Raw genomic sequence first — 25,637 nt, 5'->3', positions numbered from 1 at the left:
TTGAAAATGCTATGACTCCGTTTCTGGGTAAATAAGGAAATGCAACTTTTAGAAAACGCTCCGACTTTGTCTCCATGTTAATGGAGGAAAACGCTACTCCTGCTGATAGGCTGTGAACGTGCCTGCGCGCCACAGCTGTAGCAGTAGTAAATAGTTCTTCTGCACATGCTCAATAGATGGAAAACAACAACAATGGCAGCCTCCAGTGTGATGGCTCCCAGTCCAGTCTCCTGGGACTTGATAGTTTTAGAGATGAGTCACCCTTAATAACATTTCAATTTTGTCATCTTATTTCATTTCAGGCAAGTTCTTCCCTTTTGTACACATGTTTGTGTATTCATTAAAAAAGTAAAAAAAAAAAAAAACCAACAGCACCCACTAGTGGCCCTACATGAAAACTACAGCATTTCTGCCATCCTGTGTGAATATACATCATTTTCAAAACATAAATGTGAAAATGTTTTGAAACAAAAATGCAAAAAATTATTATTTCCACATGGAACCGTCGTGCAAACAGGATATGGTTACGAAAAAGAAACTGGTGCCCTCTTTTAGGGCTGTGGGCACCTCATGATGACACCCCTGGTCACATGAGGTCAACCGTATTCATGCTGTCACTCTGATGGAGCGTTAACAAACACGTGAAGCGTCTCGGGTCGGCGTCTTCCACCGGCACTGCGAAGGGTTAAAGCCGCGTGTGAACCGCGTCGTCGTCGGGCGCCTCGGCTCTCTGCGCGTCGCGGTTTGGCGCGGTGCGCGGCTCTCGCGCTCCGCGGGCAGCGGGCTCGCTCCGGTATCCGCTCGCTGTGGATTGTGGGAATCGACTCGGGGACGCTGCCCAGGCTTGTTACCGGAGGACGGCGGAAGGAAAAAAAAAAAAAGAAAAAAAGAAAAAGCTCGCAGCTGCCCTCGCCTTTCCCGTTTCTGTGAGTAATTCCCTCCGGTTTCTCTACGCCGTCGCTTCCACCGGGTTTATTTCACTTCCTCGTCGGTGTCGCCAGCTTTCTTTTTTTTCCTAACTGAGCCATTTTATTTCTCTTAATAATTCCTGACGTGGAGGCCGAGGGAGCGAGCGGAGACCGAGCGGCTGCACGGGGAGGGAAGGAGGAGCCGCGGCGGGGTATTTCACCCCGGAAAGCTCGCTGACCCGAGCGCGGGGATAATAATAATAATAATAACGACAATTAAAAGGAAAAAGAAAAAGGGTCCGTATTTGGCAGGTGTCAGCTCGGTTCTGGACGACATTGCAGCGGACCGAGCCGAGGCTGAATTAAACCCACCTGTGTCCGGGGGTCTGCTCGCTGTTGACATGCGGAAATGGTTCAGCGTGTCGGAGCTTCCTCCACCTGGCTGCAGAAAAGAGGAGAATTAACGTCTTTTCTTTCTCTGTTTTCTACCTGCTCGTTACATTTCCGTCACTGTAACGTGTGTGTTTCAGCTCCGGATGCGGGTTTTTGGCCTTTGGAGGGCTAATTGATCACCGGCTAATTGGGAGTCTGCATCAGCTGCAGCTGCATTGATTTTAATTATAAAGATTCAAGTTGATACCAGCAGGAATTACTTTGAATGTTAAAGTTTTATTACAGTGTCCACATGCATGTGACATTTGTAGTTAATGCGCTGACCTAAACAGAATGTGAGGACCAGAATGGAATGGTATTAAATGTTTGCAGAAGGTATTCCGTCCATGTTTTCTCACACTGCTACCATGACATTTAACATGTTATTTGGCCTCAGGGCTGTGTAACATAATTAACTCGGCAAAATGTTATTCTAATGGGAGTTAAAACGGCACATTGTGTATCAACTGTCAACCTCAGCTTGTCAACAACCCCATTATACCACTTTGCCTTTGCTGATGTTATTGAAGTAAACAAAATAGGAAAAACCAAAGTTGGTATGTAGTAACAAACTCCCAGGTGTCAAATATATGGCCTGTGGGCCAGAACTGGTCCATTATTGTCCTACAGCAGTGGTGTCAGGCACCGTTAACGTGACGTCTACCGTGATAAAGCATTGATTTTGCATTTTCGTTTCATAAAACTTTTGTGTTCACACTAAAACGACAGAAATTCTGAGAACAATGTAGTTGGCATGCCAGGCCACTAGTGGGAGCATGTTCAGCAGCAGCAGCAGTGTTTCTGCCGCCTTTACAGAGCGCTTGCAGAAAGTTGCGTTTTCAGTGGGTCCGACCACTGTCGACGTGTAAACGGACACACAAAACACAACAGAAGTTCTGCGGTTTTCACTTGAAAAACGTTGTCGTGTAAACGGGGCCTTAAACATATTTTAGTTCAGGGGTCACATACAGCCCAATTTCATCACAAGCGGGCTGGACTGATGAAAATAGTAACATAACAAGCTTTTTGTTTGTTTGGGTTTTTTTTGTTTAGTATGTTGGCTAGTTTGGGTCTCAGTGTTTTGTTCAATATCCGACTAAACAAGGTTGTAAAATTCAACGTTTTCCGTTTTGTGGGCCGGTTTTGACCTGTGGGCCTTTTGTTTGACACCCCTGCTCCACAGGATGGTGGGTAACAAAAAAGTAAAGGTAAAAAAATGTAAAAAAGTAACGGCTGTTCTTGATTTATTCTGAAGGGTTCTCATGGTTATTGGAGGAGTAGCAGCAGACTTAACGCGACACTGACACCGGAGCTGCCAGATCAATGATGCAGCAGTGAAAGTGACTTTCTTGATCGGGAAGTGGCATCAAAACCAAAGTGAGAGGCTGAATTTGTGCAAACTAAATGCTGCAAAGTGCCGCTGTTGGAGCGCATGCAAGTTTTGGACACGATATGATACTAATTTACTGGAAAGGCCCGCTCATGAATGAATTGCGCCGCATGTGGCCCCTGAACTAAATGAGTGTCACGGGCCTCATCACCTCTATGCAGTTAAACCATTCTGAAGAACCATGAGGAGAAACTGCAAATATGTTTTCTAATTGGTCCCTTTCTCCCGGTGCGTCAGATTACTTCAAGGTGATGAAACTGCAAACGGTACCGTCAGCATCCTTCAGATTTGTTAACTCCGAGTGTGGTTTTCGTGTCCCCGTAGAGCTTGACACTGGTCGCAGTCTGAAGCACCATGTCCAGCCGAGGAGGAAAGAAAAAGACGACGAAGACGTCCCGGTCCACCAAGGCCGGCGTCATCTTCCCCGTGGGCCGCATGCTGCGTTACATCAAGAGGGGATTACCCAAGTATCGCATCGGGGTGGGGGCGCCAGTCTATCTGGCTGCGGTCCTCGAATATCTGACTGGTGAGTACTGCTTTTGGGTGAAATATCAAAAGTGTACAATTAAGTATGGAGAAAGGCATGTGTACTTTTCACTGGTGGTACTGCAGTGTGTTGCAACAGCAGATAATCGCAAGCTGTTGGCAGCTGAATGACTTTTCTTTCAAGCGCTCGTCAGGATGTTAATGGATAAAGACCATTAGTCATGTTATGTCCTTCAAAAATCCAATAGAGTAGCACTCGTTCAAATTCAGGACAATAAAAGCTTATGGACGACGACAGCAAGAGCTTTCTGTAAATACTTGAGTTTTTATTTATTTTTTTACTATGTAAAAGCACTTTTTAAATTGAGTGGATTTATTTTTAATAAATCGTATCCAATATCCTGAAGCATGTCGGATTCTGACTCATCGGCGTTGAAATCACCAGAGTGGCTGCATTACAGGCCGCGCATACGTCTGCAGATCAGAGTACAAACTAATTACAAGCCTGGAAGGTTGATGCCTATTTAACATGCCTGTTCACACGGACTGTGACACAATCCAGCAGTGGGGAGTTCAGTGTGGGAGAGGCTGTCGGGTTAGTGTGAAAACAAACTTCACAAAAAGTGGATGTCGCCTGAAAAGATCAATCGGTTTACCCGACGTCATGGTTGTACCACCGGCAGTCTGCAATCATTTTCTTGAAAATTGATGTTTGGAACTTCTCTCACTTTTTAGTATTTAATGTAGAATTTTCATCCATGTAGCTGAGATCCTGGAGTTGGCCGGCAACGCAGCCAGAGACAATAAGAAGGGTCGCGTGACGCCACGACACATCCTGCTGGCTATCGCCAACGACGAGGAGTTAAACCAGGTCGGTACCTGCACTGGAAGCTTCTCCACCGTTTCTGCCTTCAAAAGCGCCGCGGACTCACGTCTCCTCTGGTGTGTCTGTGTGTCAGCTGCTGAAAGGTGTGACCATCGCGGCAGGCGGAGTGCTGCCCAACATCCACCCGGAGCTGCTGGCCAAGAAGAGAGGCGCCAAGGGCAAGCTGGAGACCCCCGTCTCACCGGCCCCCGAGAAGAAACCCAAGGTGGTGAAGAAAACGGCAGCGAAGAAGACCGGCGGGAAAAAGGCAGGAGGAAGGGCCAAGGTACGCCAGGACACGACTGAATGATGAGGGAGTGTAAAGTGGGTCACATGTCGTGACCAAACTTGCGTCCTTATTCACATCCAATTGTTCTTGTTTTGGGATACCGGTTTATTTATGAGCGTCTCGATGAAATAAGCCCTCAGTCAACACACTGAAGATTTTAAAACCAGAACACGCACCTTATAAATGCTTAGTTGTAGAGATGTCCTACCTTCACAATTACATACAATTGGATTATCTTCAATGCTGTTACAGTTTTAACTGTGAACAAAAAAAATATTAGAAATGTTTCTGAATGTTATGACAATAATATGTAGAGGAAAAAATAGTGAAATGAGTGTCAACATTTTATGACTTTCTCCTCGTTACACTTAAAAAACACAACATTTAGCCATTTAATGACGTGTTAAATGGATTAACCACAGTAAAAATATTCCTGTTGGCGTATTTACAGCTTTCTGCTAATACTGAGTGTTGTATTATTATTAGTAAATTAACTAAAAACCACCATATTCAGCCACAGAAACTCTTTTAAATTTTTTTTATTGCTCTTCTGTTTCTGTTGACAGGATTTGCCATTCTGGCTTCACTAACGGACTGTTTATGACATCTAAAGTAATTCAAAAGCTACTATAGTGCAGAGGTTTGTGCTGATATCATCTTTCCGGTGTCCTCCGGGCTTCTGCAGTAGTTCAATCAAACGAAATTCACCGGCTTGTCACACATTCGTAACCTGAGCTTCTCGGTGTCGTCGCAGTGATATCGACGAAATGCCAGATGTTCAAAATTGCTTTGGAAAAAGAGGCAGAAACACTCAATGACCTTGTTTTGACAAATCTGTCGCAAGAAAATCCAAGTAGATTCAGACTTCGAGTTAAAGAGGGTCAACATCAGACATGACTGAGATTTGTATTTTCGACACAGTTTTAAAATCGATGATGTTGCCAAGCCCGACCTCTGACCTCCCTGTGGCGCGGCGACGATAAACAATTTGTACGGCGAGAAATGAAGCGTCAGATGTCATCGTGCTCTCTGTGATCAACAGAAGCAGGGCGAGGTGAGCAAGGCAGCGTCAGCAGACAGCACCACGGAGGGATCCCCGGCTGACAGCTTCACCGTGCTCTCCACCAAGAGCCTCTTCCTCGGCCAAAAGGTCAGTTTTCTCTCTCTTCGATGAAAACTGGAGTCGAGCTGGTTTGAGATGAGTACCCGTCCAATTCACGAGTCACATGAAGGACGCACAGATTTCACACGAGGGGTTTCACTGGCTGACATTCCCATGATATCTTGGATTTGCCTCATGTTTTATACGAGTAATAGAAATGGATCAAAATACTTGAGCAGAATATTTTTGGATTTTTATCCTAATTCATCAATTAATGTAGTTTCTTTCAAATTAGCAAATTTACAATTGACCAATTTAATAAAACCTAGTTTTTGTAGTTGTACGGATTTAATCTGATAGACTATCCCTCATGGACAAAAAGGATTAGTTGTGTATAGATTTACGTTTATATTAATAAATACAAACACAAGCCTCCAGCGTTCATGAAAGCAGCCACTTATTTACACAGAATCAGGATGAAATCTGTTTGTTTTTTTCGCCTTCATTTCGTCCGTCATGCCAAACAAACAAAAATAACCTCCCGACTTTCCGTTGAAAAACTGCCGGGAGAATCAGTGCAGGTTCAAAAATGCTTTCAAGGACTTTTTAGAGAATCTGTCATCTGTGATTCAATCGTGCTCGAGGACTTTAACAGTATGTCGGTCATGTGTGATATTGCAATCTCAGAGAAGTGTTCAGGGGTGGTTGAGGGCCGCGATCTTTAGAAACTTGGATCCCAAATGACAATAATAGCAATAAAAAAAATTTTGGGGAACCTTTGTACCCCTGGTAGTGGGTTGCTTCTCTAGAAAATGTCAAGAATGTAAAATGAACACCTTAATAAATGGTTAAAGAAATCTAATATAAAAAAGTTACTTTTGCACAAAGCAGCCAGTAAAAGCTAATGACATTAGTGTTATAAATGTCACGTTTCAAAGGTCTGTGTTTTATTGTTTTAATTTGAGCTTTTATGCCGAAAACCTGGCAAATATGGGCAAATGTGCATCGATTTTGCTCATTAAGTATTTCTGCATGAGCAGTTAATCCTGCAGATTATCACTAACACTTAGAATAAACACTTCTCTCTCTTGTTTTTGGGTGCAAAGCCCTTATTCATATTAAACATGAAGCAAATCAAAGATGTCCTGTGTGGGTAAATATCAACATTTTCAGAAGCAGTAAAACGGTGATTAATGTGTTTGATGCTAATGTGACTCGTGTGTCCTGTCGGTGGTGAAATGCTCCGTTAAGTCAAAGTTTTGATATGTAAAGAAATTTACAAAAGTAATTGGACGGAGCAGATCCTGGACAGCTCAAGATGTTTGTGGAGATCTTCCTGTAGCTGCAGAGCCTCAACTGACATACTTATAGCTGCTTATTATATCCAACTGGTTCTCTTGAAATCAGTGAAAGACGGTGTGGAATTGATATTTCGATGATTGATGATTGTTTAACAGAAGTAAGTATCCTTCCAGAGTGATTTCCAGACTTCATGAGTTGATTTCAAGCTTATCTCCACTGTTGGTAGCAGCTGTTCTGGCTGTGTTGTGTCTGCCTCTCTCAGATCTGTTCGCTCCACCGCTTGGTTCCCGCTGAGCACAAAACCTGCTTTTTAACCTTTTTCATTGAGCTGAAACTTGGAAGTAAATTTGCCTGAAAGTCCAACCTAAGGCCTCTCGAGGTTTGTTTAGAGATCCTCAGATCAAGGAGGTGTGAAGCTCGTCAGAACAAAAGGTTTGAGGAGACGTGAAAGACGGTGTGAATAATACAGTGACTCCCTCAAGAGTGATGCAAGATGATTTAATGAGAATTAAACCTCCCTGATTCACTGTGATTCTGACGGCTTCGGTGCTAAAAATGTAATTTGTTTGTGTGCTAAAAGCAGGCAGATGTTTGCAGCTGGACCTCACTTGTCTTATTTCCACACTAGACAGTGAACACGACATCATAGTGCTCTACTAGATCAGATGCAGAAAATCATTTGTAGTTATTTTACAATGTGGTGACTCGTGGCAGCCTTCATTACGCTGCTCCAGAGCGAGTGTGGAACCCCCCCCCCCCATGCCCCCCCTCTGCCCGGAGGAAATTTACTTCCAGAATTGAACGTTTCAGCTCAGTCGTGATCCGACGGCTGGTGGCATCGCATGATCTGCTTCGCTGTGCACATGCCACTGATGGACTGTTGGTTCATGCTAAGTAACCTGAGATTTAGGCGGCCGCTCTGCCGCCTTTGAGTAAAGATGTTATTTTTAAAGCAGATTGACTGAGACTGTTTCTTCACTGTTGTCCCAGCAGCATGAAGAAACACGGAGCGATCGTCCTGCCTTCTCAGATAATGAATAGAATATTTTAGCGAGGAACAAAATGTGAGATCAAGTGGTGGAACACATTGTGTGTGTGTGTGTGTGTGTGTGTGTGTGTGTGTGTGTGTGTGTGTGTGTGTGTGTGTGTGTGTGTGTGTGTGTGTGTGTGTGTGTGTGTGTGTGTGTGTGTGTGTGTGTGTGTGTGTGTGTGTGTGTGTGTGTGTGTGTGTGTGTGTGTGTGTGTGTGTGTGTGTGTGTGTGTGTGTGTGTGTGTGTCTTGAAATCAGTGGATGATCATTAATCAAAGAATGGCAGTTAACCTCCCACTGATGAAGATAATGAAACTGAACGGTGAAAGCGAAGCTTCGTCTGCTTTATGGACTTAATTATTCCAACTGCACTTTTCTCTTCTGAGATCTTCTTTATTTCGTTTCAGTGTCTCTGGAGGCTGAATGTGGTGCTTGATTAACTGACGCTGAATTAATCTCAAATTTAGAGGCGCTACCTGCATTTAACATTTCGAGGGATCAATACCTTGACATTTTGACCTTTTTTTTTTTTTTTTTTCCTTCCTCCAAATCACTCGAATTAATTACCTGCTTTTGCTCCAAAGCAGTGTGGTGGCTTTCATTACAACACAAATCAAACACATTGGGTGTTTTGTGTCGGTTCATGACACAAATATTAACAAAAAACTCACTAAATTCATCTGTAAATCAGGACTCGGATGTTTGACCTTCAGCTAAGTGCGGATGTGTTTAAATGTTTCTCATTCTGTTAAATTATTGAGCAACAAAATGACATACAAATATTAAACTACATAAGTTACGGGTGTCAAACTCATTTTACATCAGGAGGCACATGAATATTCTCTCGGTGGGTTCTGAAAAATGTAATTATAGCTTAGTAACCTTTTGAATACCACCAAGTAAATCCTGAAAATGATCACATTTATAGCAGTTTTTACAAAATCCTACTTTAATCCTGTTTCTCTTCAGACTAATGAAGGCAGAAAGCCAGTGCTTCTCAGAAATCAGGATTTCTGCAGCTTTCATGTTTCATGTTTTTACACGTTTACGCTCACAGTTTGGATTCAATGCTACTTAGCGAGCAATAATTCAGGGTGTTATGACCTTTACTCTTACTGAAGCACTGCGACCCCCCCCCCCCCACACACCCCCCCCGAGTGGACAAATTACCAGTTCACACCAGCTATATCTATCATTAAAATGCAGTTGTCGTCTTCTTTGTTATTATTGGATTTTAAAAGTTATTGAAGATTCTTGTGAGCAAGTTATGGATCACTTGTTTGACACTCCTGATTTAATGATGGATTCAAGTCTGACAAGTTTTGATTGCAGTGAAGTTATAAGATATATGAAATTAGTCCTCAAAAGTGCTCACCTATGAGCACATTAACATTCTTAGACAATCAATGGTAAAAATGGACTTTTATGGCATACAGCTCTGCATTGCAGATTTACAGATTATGTAAGGTTAATCTTTTCCTAAGTGTGTCATATCAATCCATTAAGCATTATTTATGTCTCCTCTCAGACAATCAAATCAGCTGAAAGTGTTTCACTAATGAAATATACATATAGATACACAGCTACATATATAGAGAAGTTTAATGTGTGCTTTGCCCACACTTGAAAATACACAAATAAAAAAAATGAATTAAACCGGGAGCTCAATTCACACCCCTGGGCTAATTGTTAATGTTAAAATCGACCAACAAAAGCTGAATTTTAGCTATTGAAGCCTTTAATAAGAAGTTAAAAAAATATACTTAAAGGCATTTTGAAAGCATACAGACATGTATGAGTACTTATGAATGTATAAAGTACTGTTAAATAGTAAAAAGTTTTTTTCTTGTTTGGCTTTGAGTTTTAAATCTCACGAACATGTCGGTCAGAAAGTCAAGGTGTCCCTCTGAGCTGCTGTGTCAGTCTGGTTTTAATAGCTTTGCGTCCTCACCTCTTCCTTCTTGCTCTTCCTCCTCAACGGCATGCCCCCCCCCTTTCGCTCCCCCCCCCTCCCCCCCGCAGCTCAACCTTATCCACAGCGAGGTCAGTAACTTGGCTGGCTTTGACGTGGAGGGGGTCATCAATCCCACCAATGCTGAACTTGAACTTAAAGACGATCTAGGTGAGCTCCCCACATCCACCCTCCTCCCTCCTCCTCACCTCTCCCTCACCACCTCCACCCAGTCCTCTGAGATCAGAAATCCTCGAGTCTTTTAACAGTTAAGCATCTTTTAGTTAAAACCTCAGCCACAATTCCTCTGAGAATGTGGAAGGTTTCCGATGCAAAGCAGCAGAAACGAGTCCAGCGAACTCGTCTGCTGCCTTTAGAAGTTACAAATGTTTGTTTTATTATTTTAATATAAATGGGGCCTTAAGGGTTAATGCAGCTACTTTAAAATGCAAAATCAATGCATTTAAAAACTGGCCATCAAGTTCTTGTTTAATTGATATAAATGAAATCTCAGGCAAATAATTAAATGATCAATGAAACCAAAAAGAAAAATGAAGCCTTCGCCGTGCATCAGATTCTAGTGCATACTGGGACTTTGAATGTATGTGGTTGGAGATTTTTTAAGCTTCCTGGATGGTCAGAAATCAAAGAGCTGCTCAATAAATGATGAGATCTTTTGATGCCACATGACCTGAAGTAACCCGAGGTGGAAAATGAAATTTGAATTTTTAGGGGATAATTTCTGCTGAAAGCTTCAAGGATTTCTTCAAAGCTCCGCGGAGCTTGTTCTCACCTGCGGACGCGCCGAGCCTCATTCCAGGTGGCGTCTTCTCAGGCAGGCTGCCACTTCTGAGTGAACGTCACTGTAATGTGAATAAAACGTGAGACTGACTGAGAGGTCGTTCACCTGGAATGTTTCATAAAGTTTAGGATTCAGGACAACACAGTCAAATAAAAAAAAATATATATATATATCATTTATGCGAGTGGTTGATAGATGATCAATTTCAAGTTGCACTTTTACATGCGGCTGTTTTGGTTTTTATTACGTTGTGTTTCTATGATCAAATTAAACCACGCAGTCCTGCTTCCTAATTCCTCACTAACATGACTCAGCATTTCCTCTGTTGCCTGCCTGTTTCCTGTGGCATCCTCGGCGAGAACAGAGCCCACTTCTCTTTCTCTCTACTTGTTCTCACCTTTTTTTATATCTCTTGTTCTTTTGTCTCATTTTGTTGCTCCTGACCATTCACTGTGTTTCTACCACCGTGTTGTTTGCCTGTTGTTGTCGTCTGTAGTTGCAAGTTGTCCAAGCCGACATTACCACCGTGGAGAGCGACGCTGTCGTTCACCCGACCAACTCCTCCCTCTATACAGGTGGTGAAGTAGGTAAAGGAACCACCGGCTCTTCAGAGACCACGACTGCCTGTCTGCCCGCCCCCCCGCTCTCCTCTCTGCACATCCACATGCTCACGGCTACAGTCTGTGGACCGACAGCACCGCAGCAGCACACTTTCCAAATCGAGTTAGACGTTTACAGAAAGCACTGGAGTGTGTCACGAGTGGAAATTAAAATGCAAATGCTTGAAATGAGAAAGCACCGCCAGTTGTAAGAAACTTTGCAGCCAGAGAGAGAGAGAATCACACGCCCTGTTTTATTAGGAAGGAAACAAAATGAGGACATTTTTAAAATGATAAATTTAGATCCAGACCACTAAAAACAAAGACTGTTTAACAGAAGTTAAAAGCAATTTACTTTCAGAATTTTCAGACATCTGAAGTAAAAATCTTCAATCAGGTTTCTACTCTTTTTTTAAATCGCAAGATTTTTCCCCAAAGAGTTAATTGTCGAGTTTACTGCCTTCAAAAGTCTTCAAACTTGTGTATCTGTGACTCGAATTCACTCATCCTGCTTTTATTAAAGCATGACAGAGATATATAAGCAATACATGCTTATCGTTTAACTGAGATTTCACAGCCATTAGTTAAAACAAGGCAGCAAAATGTGTAAAAGCTGGATTGCGGTCTTAGGGACCAGTTAAAATGATTGAAACATTAATGCACATGAATGTTTAGAACTTCAGACAGTGTCGGGGGACATATTCAATATGCAGAAAGCTAAAATAAATATGCAATAAGTCAGATTTCAGTTGAAAAGTGCTAAGCCACATTAAAGTACCGACGTAAATGCATATCAGACTCGATAATGATGGTTTTATGCATAAAAACTGAAAACTTTCAAGTTTGACATCCACTTGACTGGCAAAGTCTGAAGATTTAAAGAAGTTGATTTGTTAGATTATTAACGGTAAACATTTTATTATTTAGAATCTGTTTGGAAAGGAGACACATTTTAATGTCGGGTTTTAAACATATGTTATCTGTACGTAGCAAAGGCTTTGTAATCACCCTGATCAGAGAGATTAAGAGGCACACATACACATCTTTACATTCTGTGCTTGAAATCGAAGCCGCTGCTTGTTGTTGCTTTGCTCCTCTGGACTGAATCGTGGGCTCTGGGAATCGCTTTATCTGTGACCTGTGACCCCTGGGCCTTGCTGTCCGATCAGCTGGTTAGAGTCCTCCCAAGCTTGAAACCAGATGAGTCAGTGAATCTAACAGTTATTACACTGAAGATATTTCTATCAATTATTCTCAGAATCCTTTCACTGGCTGACAAATCTGCTGATTTAAAAAAATGTTTTTTTACTCGCGCTTGTTTTTTCTTTCCATGAACTTGCAACCAGAACATTTATTTCTTTGCTTCTGGTGAAGATGAACTGCTTCCTCCCTCTCCGGTTTGTGGTTCCTCTGTTTAACTCTCAGTAAAGCTAAAAATCTCAACACAAACACCAACTCCTACAAGTCAAACAAAGTCAAACGAGAGCCTTTAAATTTGCATTTGTTCTCTGAAAGTACCTCCTTTCAATATCGATTGCCACCTTGACTATTTTAGTTTAAATGTATGTGAGATCAAAACCAGTTTGCCCTTTAAGAAATATAGCTGAGTCCTTCTCCAACCTCTGATTGGCCCACATGTCACAGTGACGACGAGCGCCGGAGCCTATAGACTGTTTCCAGTATCTTATTGTGGTTTCGTTGGACACTTCCAGACCCCGTGTTCCCCCAACGTTCCCATTTGTCTTGAAATACTTATTATCCTGCCGGAGAATAGAAGAAAATATCCTTAGTGGGAGGACATCGGGATGTTTTTAATGAATGAGGCTTTGATTAACTGAATCAAAAGTCACTTAGAAAATATCTTAATATTTAGCTTTTTGTTTGTGAAGCTTCAGCAGATGTTTAAAATAAGTGATCATAAGCTAATTTCAGTCAAAGCCCTCAGAAATATGGAGAGAAGCAAAGGTGTAATGATTGACAGCATCGTTGTTTTGTCTTCCTGTGTGTCTCTCTTCACGTCTGCTCGCCTGTCTGCTTGACCACCAATCAGCTCTCGCCTTCCCCCGCTGTCTGTCTGTCCGCCTGCCTGTCTCTCTGTGTGTGCGTCCAGGATGATTTATTCACCCCACCCTCTCTCCTCTAAGGTTCGGCTCTGGAGAAAAAGGGAGGGAAGGAGTTCGCCGAGGCGGTGCAGGAGGTGAAGAAGAAGAACGGCCCTCTGGAGGTGGCCGGTGGTAAGTGCATGGAACCAAGAGTTCATTATCACCTGAAGGATTTTCCAAGTTTACCTAAAAACTCTTTATTTCCAAATCATCTGACCTGAGCACTGTAAACTAATGTTAGACATTTCATTTATTAGATTCAAGGTCTAAAGACATTATCCCAGTATTTCATTTTCAACGTCAATAATCATTTGAATGATTTCGTTAATGGATTAAAACATGTTTATTATAAAGAATACAAATAGTAGATACTGAGGTACAGTTGAAACTTTCTTCTGATATTAAAGATTTTAGATTTATGATGAGAAGAACCTAAACTAACGGTAAATGTATGCTGTTTTTTTTATGATAGCAGTGCCAATGCAACTTGTTCTTGGGAGAAATGTTAAACCAATAATTGTAAAATGACGTTGTGTTTAAAAATTGAGAATATTGAGCAGTTGGGAAATGAAGCCAGCGAGGCTCCAGGTCGAGACGGTTTGAGGAGAGATGGCGGATATGTTGGATTGAAGATGTTGGAGATGAAGCTTTCAGACAAGAGGAGGAGAGGAAGTCCCCTGAAAGGATTTAAGGATAAAGTTAAGGAGGACGAAAGAGCAGGTCTGAGACGAGGCAGGGGAAAAATGTTAGCAGCTACTTTACCATCTAAAAAGAAAAAATCTGAGTTTTGTGCTTTTCCTGTTTAACACAAATTAATATGACAGGGTTTCACAAATTAAGCAGATTACATACAGAGTCAGACTTGCTTACGCTTCCATCTTTTTCAGTTTATTAAATCACTTTTTTTTTTTAATTGTTTTGCTTATCATGTGACTTATTTATCAAAACGAACAGATACATACTATCCCAGACCACCACATGTCACGTGTGACAAACCACAGGAAAACCTCTAATACGACGGTATTTCACAAGCACAACGGTTAACTCAAAACGCAATATTATGAATAATGCAGCAGAAAGAGTTCAGTCTGAGAAACTTGTGAAGGTGAAGAACAGAGGAACAAGTGAAGAAAACAAAGAAGGCGAGAAATTCACACGTGCAACTTCTGTTTTTCTCTTCTTGACATATTTGTTGTTATCCGACTTTTACTCGGGTCCAACTTACAGGAACCGAAGTGCATTTTAGATTCACCAGTCACCCTAAAGTAACACACATCCTTGGGTACGAGAAGGAAGCTGAAGCTAGAAATCTGGCTCTGCTTGTCCTCTGAAGGCTGGAGCTCACTGTGTTTTATAACAAAGTCGCAGTAAACATAACTTGGAACAAGAGCGTGTTGAGTTCTCAAAGGGCCACGGCGTCGCGTGTTGGAATTACTGGCCGCAGATTCACAAGTGTCTGTTTTCTGTTGTGCAAAAAGAGTTTAGAGGAGGCCTTTCCAAAACCACGCAAAGAAAAACACAACAAGTACGTTTAAACATGCGTCCACACCACAAAAACCCACGCTCGGGTCACTCAGTCATCGTTTCTTGTTTTGTGCTGCAGCTCATTTGTTTTAACTCTCGTAAGCTTCATGACTTTCTCCCGATGACACAACTGGCAGAGTCCATATTGATCGAGTCAGACGCCACCCAGCTTTTATGACAGTGACAGAGGTTGTGTTTTCATGCCTTCCTGGAACAAAACGGTGATGCAATTCTATTCACTGCAGACCTACTCTGAAGTGCTACTTGTGTGACTTGAACCTCTCTTTCTTAAAACCATGATTTCCTTCCATTATTCACATTCTTGTTCCCGTCAGTATAGAAGAATAAGGACGGGGACACCACTTGATCTCACATTTTGTTCCTCGCTAAAATATTCTATTCATTATCTGAGAAGGCAGGACGATCGCTCCGTGTTTCTTCATGCCGCTGGGACAACAGTGAAGAAACAGTCTCAGTCAATCTGCTTTAAAAATAACATCTGTACTCGAAGGCGGCAGAGTGGCCGCCTAAATCTCAGGTTACTTAGCATGAACCAACAGTCCATCAGTGGCATGTGCGCAGCGAAGCAGATCATGCGATGCCACCAGCCGTCGGATCACGACTGAGCTGAAACGTTCAATTCTGGAGGTAAATTTCCTGCCTCCCCTCTGGAGCTGCCACGAGTCACCACATTGTAAAATAACTACAAATGATTTTCTGCATCTGATCTAGTAGAGCATTATGATGTCGTGTTTACTGTCTAGTGTGGAAATAAGACAAGTGAGGTCCAGCTGCAAGCATCTGCCTGCTTTTAGCACACAAACAAATTACATTTTTAGCACCGAAGCCGTCAGAATCACAGTGAATCAGGGAGGTTTAATTCTCATTAAATCATCTTGCATCACTCTTGAGGGAGTCACTGTATTATTCACACCGTCTTTCACGTCTCCTCAAACCTTTTGTTCTGACGAGCTTCACACCTCCTTGATCTGAGGATCTCTAAACAAACCTCGAGAGGCCTTAGGTTGGACTTTCAGGCAAATTTACTTCCAAGTTTCAGCTCAATGGAAAAGGTTAAAAAGCGGGTTTTGTGCTCAGCAGGAACCAAGCGGTGGAGCGAACAGATCGGAGAGAGGCAGACACAACACAGCCAGAACAGCTGCTACCAACAGTGGAGATAAGCTTGAAATCAACTCCAGGAAGTCTGGAAATCACTCTGGAAGGATACTTACTTCTGTTAAACAATCATCAATCATCGAAATATCAATTCCACACCGTCTTTCACTGATTTCAAGAGAACCAGTTGGATATAATAAGCAGCTTTTGGCCTCTGCTTACACTTTTGGAAAATTCTATCCGGACACCTCAGCCAGGATTATCCCTCTGTACAGGAACACACAGATTTCACACTTCTAATAGCAAAAAAAGTGAATATTTTCCGAGGTTTAACGTTTTATAATGAAGCTGAACAAAGACCGAGTGTCCCGGCACTTGGTGTCTGTTCTTGGTGACTCTCATCTAACGAGCGTCAGTCTTCAGAGAGCCATCCAGTTTGATCCCTCACAGGTTATTTTATCTTTCAAGGCCGTTCATTTCCACTCCTCCTTCATGCCCTTCACTCACACTCGCTCCATCTGTCTCCCTCATTATCCGTCCCTCACACTCACTTTTTCAAACACTTCTCCACCTTCAGCCAAGTCAGCTCAGCGTCCTGATCCCGGTCTCAACGTGGAGCTCATAAATAGATTACCAGGTGACTGAACACCGAGCCAGCAGAGCCTGTCAGGGATTCTGCGGATCGGGATCAGCCCAACGCTCGTCCCGACCAAACTCGCTTCACAACAGCTGTAAAACAAGTTCATGGGGATAAAGACAATTTCAGCACTGAGCAGGTACCAGGATGAAGATACTCACAGATTTAGTTGAGTTTATTAACCAAACTGTGTTTGCAAATCACAGTTAATGTAATGGGACAACTAAATGTATTTAAATATAAACTGGATTAAAAATACCTTTTATGCAAACAAAATTTTAATAAATAGAATTAAAGTAGGAATAATGAATAAGACATTGAAAACCACAAGTTTGACCACAATTGACAAATTAAAATAAACAAAATTAAATCAAGAATAATGAAGGGTTGAAATGTTTTCTTTTGAACTATAATGGAGAAAATGGCATAATGGAAAACGCGTATATACTTCAATTTCATTCTTTTTCAGCAATGCAGCGGCTTCATAATGAAGTATCATATTCTCGTCCAGCCCTCCCAGAATCACATTATATATTTATATCAATATTTCTATTGACCTTTGTCAATAGTTAAAGCTGAGGTGTATTTTTAATGTTTTGGTTGAATATTTCAGGACTTCTCACCTCAAACAAACTTCCAGCCCAACACTCCTGCACGTTTTAGTTCTCTCAGCTTCAGAACGCCTCAATCTAATGTTGAGGCGATAATCAAGTTTGTAAAAAAGCCCAAAAACGAGCCCCTTATTGCATTCAGGTGTGTTGCACCTGTGAGAGACCTGAAACTTGCAGGACACCGGCTCTTGAGGCCCGGAATTGAAGACCCCTGCTCGAGGACTATTAACTAAAAGAGCAATGATAGTTTTACAGTGTTCCACATTTAGTTTATCTTAAATGAATGTTATTAACCCTGATGCGGTGCATTGAGATCGTTTGCTGTGCTGGATCAATTATTTTCAGGAAGGAGCGATGGACTGATGATCTGATCCATTTACTGCCAAAAGATGGGCTCTAATGTTCAATAATTCACAACATCCAGTAAATCTCTGCTCATGCTCGCTCTTTTAGAGTATAAATGGAAGTGGGGGGGGTGCCGCTGTATTCCTTATTCTTTCCTACTCAAAAGACCATAAAGATATGGACATTTTAAGATGATCGTATTTTAGTTTAATGAACTCTTCTTTAAAGACATAGTTGGCGCTTTATATAAAATCATCTGCTCATTTTCTCGTACCACATACATGTAACACAATTACATCTTAGTGGAGCTGATCGGTAAAATAGTCCCTTAATAACCTTTTTCTTTTTTCTTCACATAGTATCCGTGATGAAAATGTCTCTATGATCACAAAACCAAACAATTACTATGTAAAAGTATTACAATGTCGACATGAAGCTAATTTTAATGAAGCATTCTTGTTCAAAATACAGTGAAAAATCCAAAACACTTCTCCTACAGCTGTTGCATTATGGGTGTTTTTACAGACTCGCCCTGACCGCATGGCTTTGAGGCTAACGCTAATTTGCTAACTTTTATTGGAGCATCACTGATATCTCGGCTCGGCTCCAGTGGGAAGTTGTGTCCCTACTTAAATTATAATTTTTTTTAAATCATTGTTTTCTTTAAAATGTTTACAATTAACTCGGTGGTTTGGCCGGGTTGGAGCCTCTTGCGGGCTGGTATTGGCCCACGAGCCTTATGCTTGACCCCCCTGCTCTAACGGAATATGGTGATTAGTATGACTGTGTGCAGGGACAAGAATAAACTAAACCTCAACATCTCGAACCACGTCGACAGAAATGTTTGATTGACAGGTGATTTGCAGATGTGATCTCCACAAACTCGCATTTCCCGAACCATTAACCAAATTGAACAGTGCAGTCAGTTGTGAAAACCATAATCGTCATCGTCTCCTCGATCACTCTCTCTCTCTCTCTCTCTCTCTCTCTCTCTGCTGTGTAAAGTGTCTCCATCCTGTTCCCATCTGGATTTCAGCTCGTCCTCGGCGTTGACTGCAGTCCAGTCACACTCTCGCTGTGGGCTAATAAACTCCGACTGGAGGTTTTCGCACTTCAGAGTCGAAGCTTTGGCTGAGTGACACTTTCTGCAGCTGCTGGGTCGCTGGAAAACGAAACTGAATGTTAAACTCCAGAGATCAAGCTTCTCTCCCGTCGTTTCTCCTTCTTCTCTTTCCATGTTCTTCTTCTCGTTTCTCCCTCCCCGCCATCTGGAGAATACATTTCTCTGTTTCACCTCGCCGTAACACTGCGGTCAAACCGGTTTAGGCAGAAAGAAGTTTTCCACAAACTTCTTTCAGCAACTTCTGGTCTCTCGACTCAACTTTTTGGTTTCGACTTCTGACAGAGCTGGTTAACAACGCGACACCCGATGCTCCAAACTTAACTCGCTCTGACAGGATGAGGTTCACAGCATGGAGGCTTCAGAATGACGCAGCGACGCTGGAATCATTTAAAAATGGTGTTTGCGATGTGGAAATTTTGACCAAAGACTGGCAGCAGCTGTGGGTGGGGTTGATTTAGAAAATATTTCTTAAAATTTACATCACTTTGGACCAAAACACCTTAAAAATACAGTTTTAAGTTCAGATACTCACAGTGGGAAGGTACCCAGTCAGATTGGAGGCCTCGGGTCCTTTTTATGTCTGCAGGTCGTCTGGTTTCCTCTCACAGTCCAAAAAATATTAGATGAATGTGACTAAATGACCTGAGTGTGTGTGGTCGCCTGTTTGTCTGTGGTAGCTGCAGTTTGGTAAAGTTGGAAAAAGCTTTTTTTTTGCCATTTTATTCATCAGTTTTTAACCTAAAAAGATTAAATTTGGCCAGATCTGTGTGAATATGATGAATATAACAACATGGTGGAGTTGTTGGAGGGAAACTTTTTAGACAATGGTAATTGTTGATTGCAGCAGTTTTTCTACTAAACCTGGAAAAAAAACCTAGAATCTGAGCCGTTTTCTGCATTTTGCCATTTATTTTGAATATTTTTCTATTTTTGACGGAGTCTCAATAAAACAAACCAGGACTTTCTGTGGTGACTGAACGAGACATGTGTTTCTAGAATGTGCAGTGGCGAGTGAGTTAGTCAACAGAATGTCGGTACTCACCGTCCTGTGTCGTCTCCTCTCCCCTCAGCCGTTTTGACCGGAGGCTTCGGCCTGCCTGCCAAGTACGTGGTCCACTGCAACAGTCCGGTCTGGGGTGCCGACAAGTGTGAGGAGCTGCTGGACAAGACGGTGAAGAACTGCCTGGCTCTGGCCGACGAGAAGAAACTGAAGTCCGTGGCTTTCCCGTCCATCGGCAGTGGAAGGTAGAGAACCACGTGAACATCCCTCTCAAACAAACAAACAAACATGTTTGTTGGTGCCGTTACTATTGACACATTCCACTAAACAACTTGTGCTTAAAGTGACAGTTCTCCCAACCTTCGATAATCAGGGATATAATCCACAAATCTGCTTCAAAAACAGTATTATTCACCAAACTGCACATATTTTATGTGTTAATGTCGCTGTGACACATTAACTCGACCGTCAGAACTCGTTAAGTTCAGTAAAGTTCCATCAGTCAGTGGGAGGAAGATGCTCTATAATCTGGATGTTAGTGGGAGGAAGATGCTCTATAAAGTGGATGTTAGAGGAGGAAGATGCTCTGTAATGTGGGTGTTAGAGGGGAAGATGCTCTATAACAGGGGTCCTCAATTCCGGGCCTCGAGGGCCGGTGTCCTGCACGTTTTAGCTCTCTCCCAGCTTCAGCACACCTCGATCTGATGTTGATGTCATCATCTAGCTTGTAAAAAAGCCAAGTAAGGAGCCCCTTATTGGATTCAGGTGTGTTGCAACCGGGAGAAACCTAAAACATGCAGGACACCGGCCCTCGAGGCCCGGAATTGAGGACCCTTGCTCTATAATCTGGACGTTGGAGGAGGAAGATGCTCTGTAAACTTGGTGTTAGAGGAGAAAGATGCTACATAATCTGGATGTTAGAGGAGGAAGATGCTCTATAATCTGGATGTTAGAGGAGGAAGATGCTCTATAAACTGGATGTTAGAGGAGAAAGATGCTACATAATCTGGATGTTAGAGGAGGAAGATGCTCTATAATGTGGATGTTAGAGGAGAAATATGCTCTATAAGCTGGATGTTAGAGGAGGAAGATGCTCTATAAACTGGATGTTAGAGGAGGAAGATGCTCTATAATCTGGATGTTCGAGGAGGAAGATGCTCTATAATCTGGATGTCAGCTGAAGCACTGAACTCCTTCAGGCCTTCACTGGGCAAACATCAGTCGTCAACACTATAAATTGAAGACTTCCTTTACTGAATAACAAAACATACCAGATGAACCTAGAAGCTGCCTCTCAATTTCAAACTGATCAAATGAGGACAAAAAAAAAGTACAATCCTGTTGCGTAAACAGGCCCTTAAGGTAACTGTTGTAATAACAAAGTGAATAACAGTTACAAAACACAACATCATTTTCAAATAAAAATGCTAAACTGTTTTGAGGATCTGTTTTTATAACATTGTTGCTCGGAACCACTGAAAATGCAACTTTTCTAAAACTGCATGTGAACCACGACCGTTAATAGTAAATACTTCTTCTGCACATGCTCAGTAGACGGACAATAAGAACAATGTTTCCTCCGTCGTGTCACGACTCCCAGTCTATATCCTCCTGAGACTTGGTAGTTTTATTTTGACAGTTACCGTAATAACAGTCCAACTTGGTCGTCTGTCCACTAGAATGTTCATGTTCTCTCATTGTCAATGTTTATAATGTTTTATTCTGTGTGTTTTTTTTTTTTTCACAACTAGTGGCCCAACATGAAAATTACCTAATTTAGCATTTTTGCGAAACTTTTCTTAAACCGAAACGTTTTCACTTGAAATGTTGTTGTGTAAACGAGGCCCGAGAGAGACGACAACAGGCTGGAAACGTCGTGATCAAATCTGGGCTGTTCCTTACTGTAGTTAGTTTGTTTTTGAAGAGGAGGTAAAGTGTCTGCTGGGTTCATGTGAGCTGCGGACCGGGCTGCGGTCCGACTCTCCCAGAATTCCCGCAGCGTCCGTCTGAATGTGCGACTCTCTGTTCAGGAACGGTTTCCCGAAGCAGACGGCGGCCCAGCTCATCCTCAAGGCCATCTCCAGCTACTTCGTGGCCACCATGTCTTCCAGCATCAAGACGGTGTACTTCGTGCTGTTCGACAGCGAGAGCATCGGCATCTACGTGCAGGAGATGGCCAAGCTGGAGACCAGCTAAGAGCGCGGGAAAACCGCGGAGGTGTTTACTGACGGGCGATTTAATATGAAGGATCCTCCTCAAGGCCGGGAACTTGTTTTTTGCATTACGTTTGTATTTTTCCTATATTTTTAATTTCTTATTTGCGTGTTTAAAATGTAGAAGTGCACTGTGGGTTCTGCGGTCTCTCATTGGAATCAGTGCGACACGAAAAGAGATTTGATTTTCAGAAATACTGAGAGGTAAAACGGCGTTAGGAGACGCAGCCACGCCTCAGTTAACAGGCTTCCTGAGAAGTCCAGCAAATACGGGTTCATGCATGTGAAGGTGGTAAAAGACGGCTCTTCGCCTCATTCAGTAACACAAGACACCGGGTCATGTGCTGTGTTTTCTTGGTTTTGGATCTCTGTTGGTATAGTACTGTGTTACGATATCGGTGAAAGCTTCAAGAAAAGTTCCGTTTGCTCTCGTTTGGTCTTCAGGAGAAAGTTTTTGTGTTTTGTGCGTTGCAGTTTCCTCCTCCTGCCTTTGTTTGCACTGGCGAAAAATGTTTTCTTAGTGTGCTGCAGAGACCTTGAATTTCCAAACCAAGACGAATAATCAACACTGTGCAATGTAAAATACCCGCCGCATGTACTGAAAATACCAGATTGGTTCAAATAAATAAGAATAAAAACAAGCAGCCGCTGGTTGCTTTTCACCCTCGATCAGGTTTTGTCCCAGAATTGGAGATTGGAGGTTTTTGCAGAGCACCGATAGTTTATATTGTGTGTTCCTATAAGTGTTCAAATAGATGGAGTATTTGTGAAATGTTATAGTAAAAAATATTGGACTTTAATCCTAGATTTTTATTTAATATTTAAATTTTCACAGTCATTCTAAGAAAAGAAAAAAAGAATAATTCTGTGTGTTTTGTCTTTGTTAAGCCATAATTGTACTGGAAACGAGGCTCCTGCCTGCTGCTGCAGCTTCTTTTGGTTTGCTCTGGCCTGCAGCTGCCACCAGGTGGCGCTGTGTAATCACAAATTGGATTTGTCGTCTCTGCAGCAGCAGCAGGCTTCTTCACTCTGACACTGATTTGAATTGGGACTGAAGGACGCTCACGAGGAACCCGGCCGCTCTGCTGCATTTGGACTTTTCAGCAGCTTATCTTTCTTACCAGGAAAAAAAAAAAAAAGAAGAAGAAGGAATAAAAGTCAAATGCTTTCTAAAGAATTGCTACAATTGATGATTATACAAAAGGTCTGTACACACTACGGTAATAAAATACCTTTAAAAACATTCTTACGTTTTGTTCTTCAGGCTGCCGACGCTTTAGAAAAAGGGTGTGTGAGTGTGAAGGGAGACAGTTGAGAAAGTCTCAATCTTTAATGTCTCCACTGTTACTAAGTGAGCAGAAGACATGAGATTCCACATGTTGGAGTTTCAGATCTGATCAGATGTGAAGCACCTTCATGTCTGCACTATTACACGTGTTCACTCCATCGTCTCATTCAGGCCACAAAAAGTGAAAACTAAGGCTTTTTCCACAACAAACATAAAGGCACTATTAAATAATAGTTTACACTTTAATCATATTCTTCAAGGAATTATTGAAATATGTGGAAATTGAACATTTTAACTCCAGAGTGTGATTAATAAAAATTTTTTTTTGCAATGTCTAAATAAATCTCTGGATAATTCTACCACTGGATTCCTGTAAAATGTCGTATCCACATTGTTGAGGACAATAATCACCCTGCAATGCAGTGGTGCAGTTCAGGGGCCACACACACAATAATTTCATCTCAAGTGGGTCGCACCGGAAACCGAATAACCTTTCCATTTTAACTTTATAAAGTTTGTCTTTGTTGTGATTCAGAGTATAGGTGATGGAAATGTCTATATTTTTTCCCATGTCTGAACAATTGGTCCTGAAAATGACTCAACATAAAACCAAGTCATTGATGCAAGACATGCTGGGAAATGTCTAAAAACTTTGGAAAAGAAAGTATAGTGAGTGAGGCATCGGGTCCATATAATAAAGAATTATTGTAGATAGGAAGAAAATGATGTTCGGAGAGAAAATATAACGCCGTCTTTCCCATAATTATGTTTTCTATCATTTGCATCAACTATTGAAAATGTGCGATTTATCATATTTTGCTAAATGTAGTCACTTTCCTGATGAAGAGTTGTCTGATCTTTTATTGTCATAAAAAGTCAATAGCACCAATAGGAAGCTCTGAGTGTAGAAGGTTCTGTTCAGAAGAACCCATTAAAGGGTTTTTTTTTGTTGTTTTTAAAAAAAAATAAAACTCTGCTACCAGAAGACATTTGTAGACTTTTCAGGTATCTGTACTTACTGAATATTTCATTTCATCTTCTCAATTTCTACACATATTTGAACAAAAATATTTCTTCTGCTTACCGTCTGATTCAGTTAAACCCGTGGAAGCTGATGAGTTTAAGTCACATTGATTTTTTATTTTATTTTTTTTCATTCAGGAAATAATTTCTGATTCATGACTGTGATACAAGTTGAATCTTGATCTGTGTCATTAGTAACACAACCTAAAACAAGGTGCAACACACCTTATAAAGGTATTGTGTGCCAATAAAGTACTTTGAGATGATTTGAATAAAGAAGTTAGATCCATATTTTCACTAAAGATGAGTATTTATGCCAAATGTATTCAGTCATTCAGAAATTGGCTCTAATGGACAGTTTCTAAAAGGATGTCTCCTGCTTCCCTCTGAGCTTTCAAATGTTCCTTTATTAAAAGGTTATTGATATAGCAGAGACATTGTGGAACAGTAAAAAAGCCTTTTGGTGAGATGTGGTCACTTCAAGCTTTTTGTTTCTTTAAAACTCAACATTCCAACACGTATAGAACACAAACCTTTTCCTTTTGAAGACATCCTGTGACAAATTCAGCCTCGATAGAGATTCATGTAACCATGAAGTCATTTTAAACTTTTCAACATATTTTGATTCCTTAATATTAAGACTTACTTTCTTAAAGGCTTTAAAAAGAACAGAAAGAGATTATTGAAATATTGTTTAGCAACAACTGACAAATTGTCCATGTTTAACATTTAAACGCTCATTTACAATTAATCATCACCTCATTTACTGAAATCAATAAACAAGGTCGCCTTTTAAATCATTAGATCAGGTATCGTTTGAGTTCAGGGGCCACAAACAAACCGATTTCGTCTTCAGTGGACCGGACCGGTAAAATAGCGCGATAATAAACTTTAAATTGTAAAGTTTTTCTTTGTCATGGTGCAGAGGACACGTTATGAAAATGTCTATATTTAAAAAAAACAAGCAAACAAAACAATTACTGCGGGAATCCGCTACCATCTCAACATTAAGCCAATTTTATTGAAGCCTGGCGCAAAATACCGTGAAATGCTCAGAAGACTTCTCCTCTGGCTGTTGCATTGTGGGTGTTTTTTAACAAACTCACCCTGACAGCATGGCTTTGAGGCTAACGCTAATGTGCTATCTTTCATATCGGCGTCTCAGCGTTGTGTCGAGTCTGCCACGCTTAAGAATCGCATTAAAAAAAAAAAAATCCATCTTTTCTTTGGAATGTTTTTCGACTATTTTCTCGAGGGTTTGGTCAGATTGGCGCCTCATGCGGGCCGGTTTGGGCCCACGAGCCTGACGTCTGGCACCCCTGAATTAGACGGTCAACACACAGGCGAACTTCAGATTCAGATTCAGTCCAGACCTGAACTTAACCTGGTCTGATTTCTCTGCTACTTTTCTACAAATTGTGTGAAACGGGTCAAACAAAGGTCTGAGGTTTGCTTTGTGGAAGCCGGGCCTCGCCGCTGTCCCGGGGCGACACGCTGGC

At 41.6% G+C, this 25,637-nt stretch overlaps 1 protein-coding gene across 5 annotated transcripts; it reads left to right on the top strand.

Annotated features, from left to right (window-relative positions):
* Positions 1-592: 592 nt before the first annotated feature.
* On the top strand, positions 593-23,038 carry macroh2a1 (macroH2A.1 histone). 5 transcript variants are annotated; one of them, XM_080482581.1, is made up of 9 exons: positions 593-926; positions 3,055-3,256; positions 3,981-4,087; positions 4,176-4,367; positions 5,413-5,520; positions 11,054-11,144; positions 13,301-13,390; positions 19,685-19,859; positions 21,645-23,038. In XM_080482581.1, the coding sequence occupies exons 2-9, from the start codon at positions 3,085-3,087 to the stop codon at positions 21,808-21,810; spliced, it is 1,101 nt and encodes a 366-aa protein (XP_080338707.1). In that variant the 5' UTR covers positions 593-926; positions 3,055-3,084; the 3' UTR covers positions 21,811-23,038. The 5 variants fall into 5 exon arrangements, with proteins under 5 accessions (XP_080338707.1, XP_080338705.1, XP_080338708.1 ...); XM_080482579.1 differs by lacking the exon at positions 11,054-11,144 and adding an exon at positions 9,827-9,926 and having other exon boundaries at positions 617-926; XM_080482582.1 differs by having other exon boundaries at positions 912-1,120.
* The last annotated feature ends 2,599 nt before the right edge of the window (positions 23,039-25,637 follow it).

The sequence above is a fragment of the Lipophrys pholis genome, assembly GCF_963383615.2.
Source record: "Lipophrys pholis genome assembly, chromosome: 16".
Lineage (NCBI taxonomy): Eukaryota > Metazoa > Chordata > Actinopteri > Blenniiformes > Blenniidae > Lipophrys > Lipophrys pholis.
Note: the sequence above shows the minus strand (reverse complement) of the source record. Positions and strands in the feature narration are given on the sequence as shown.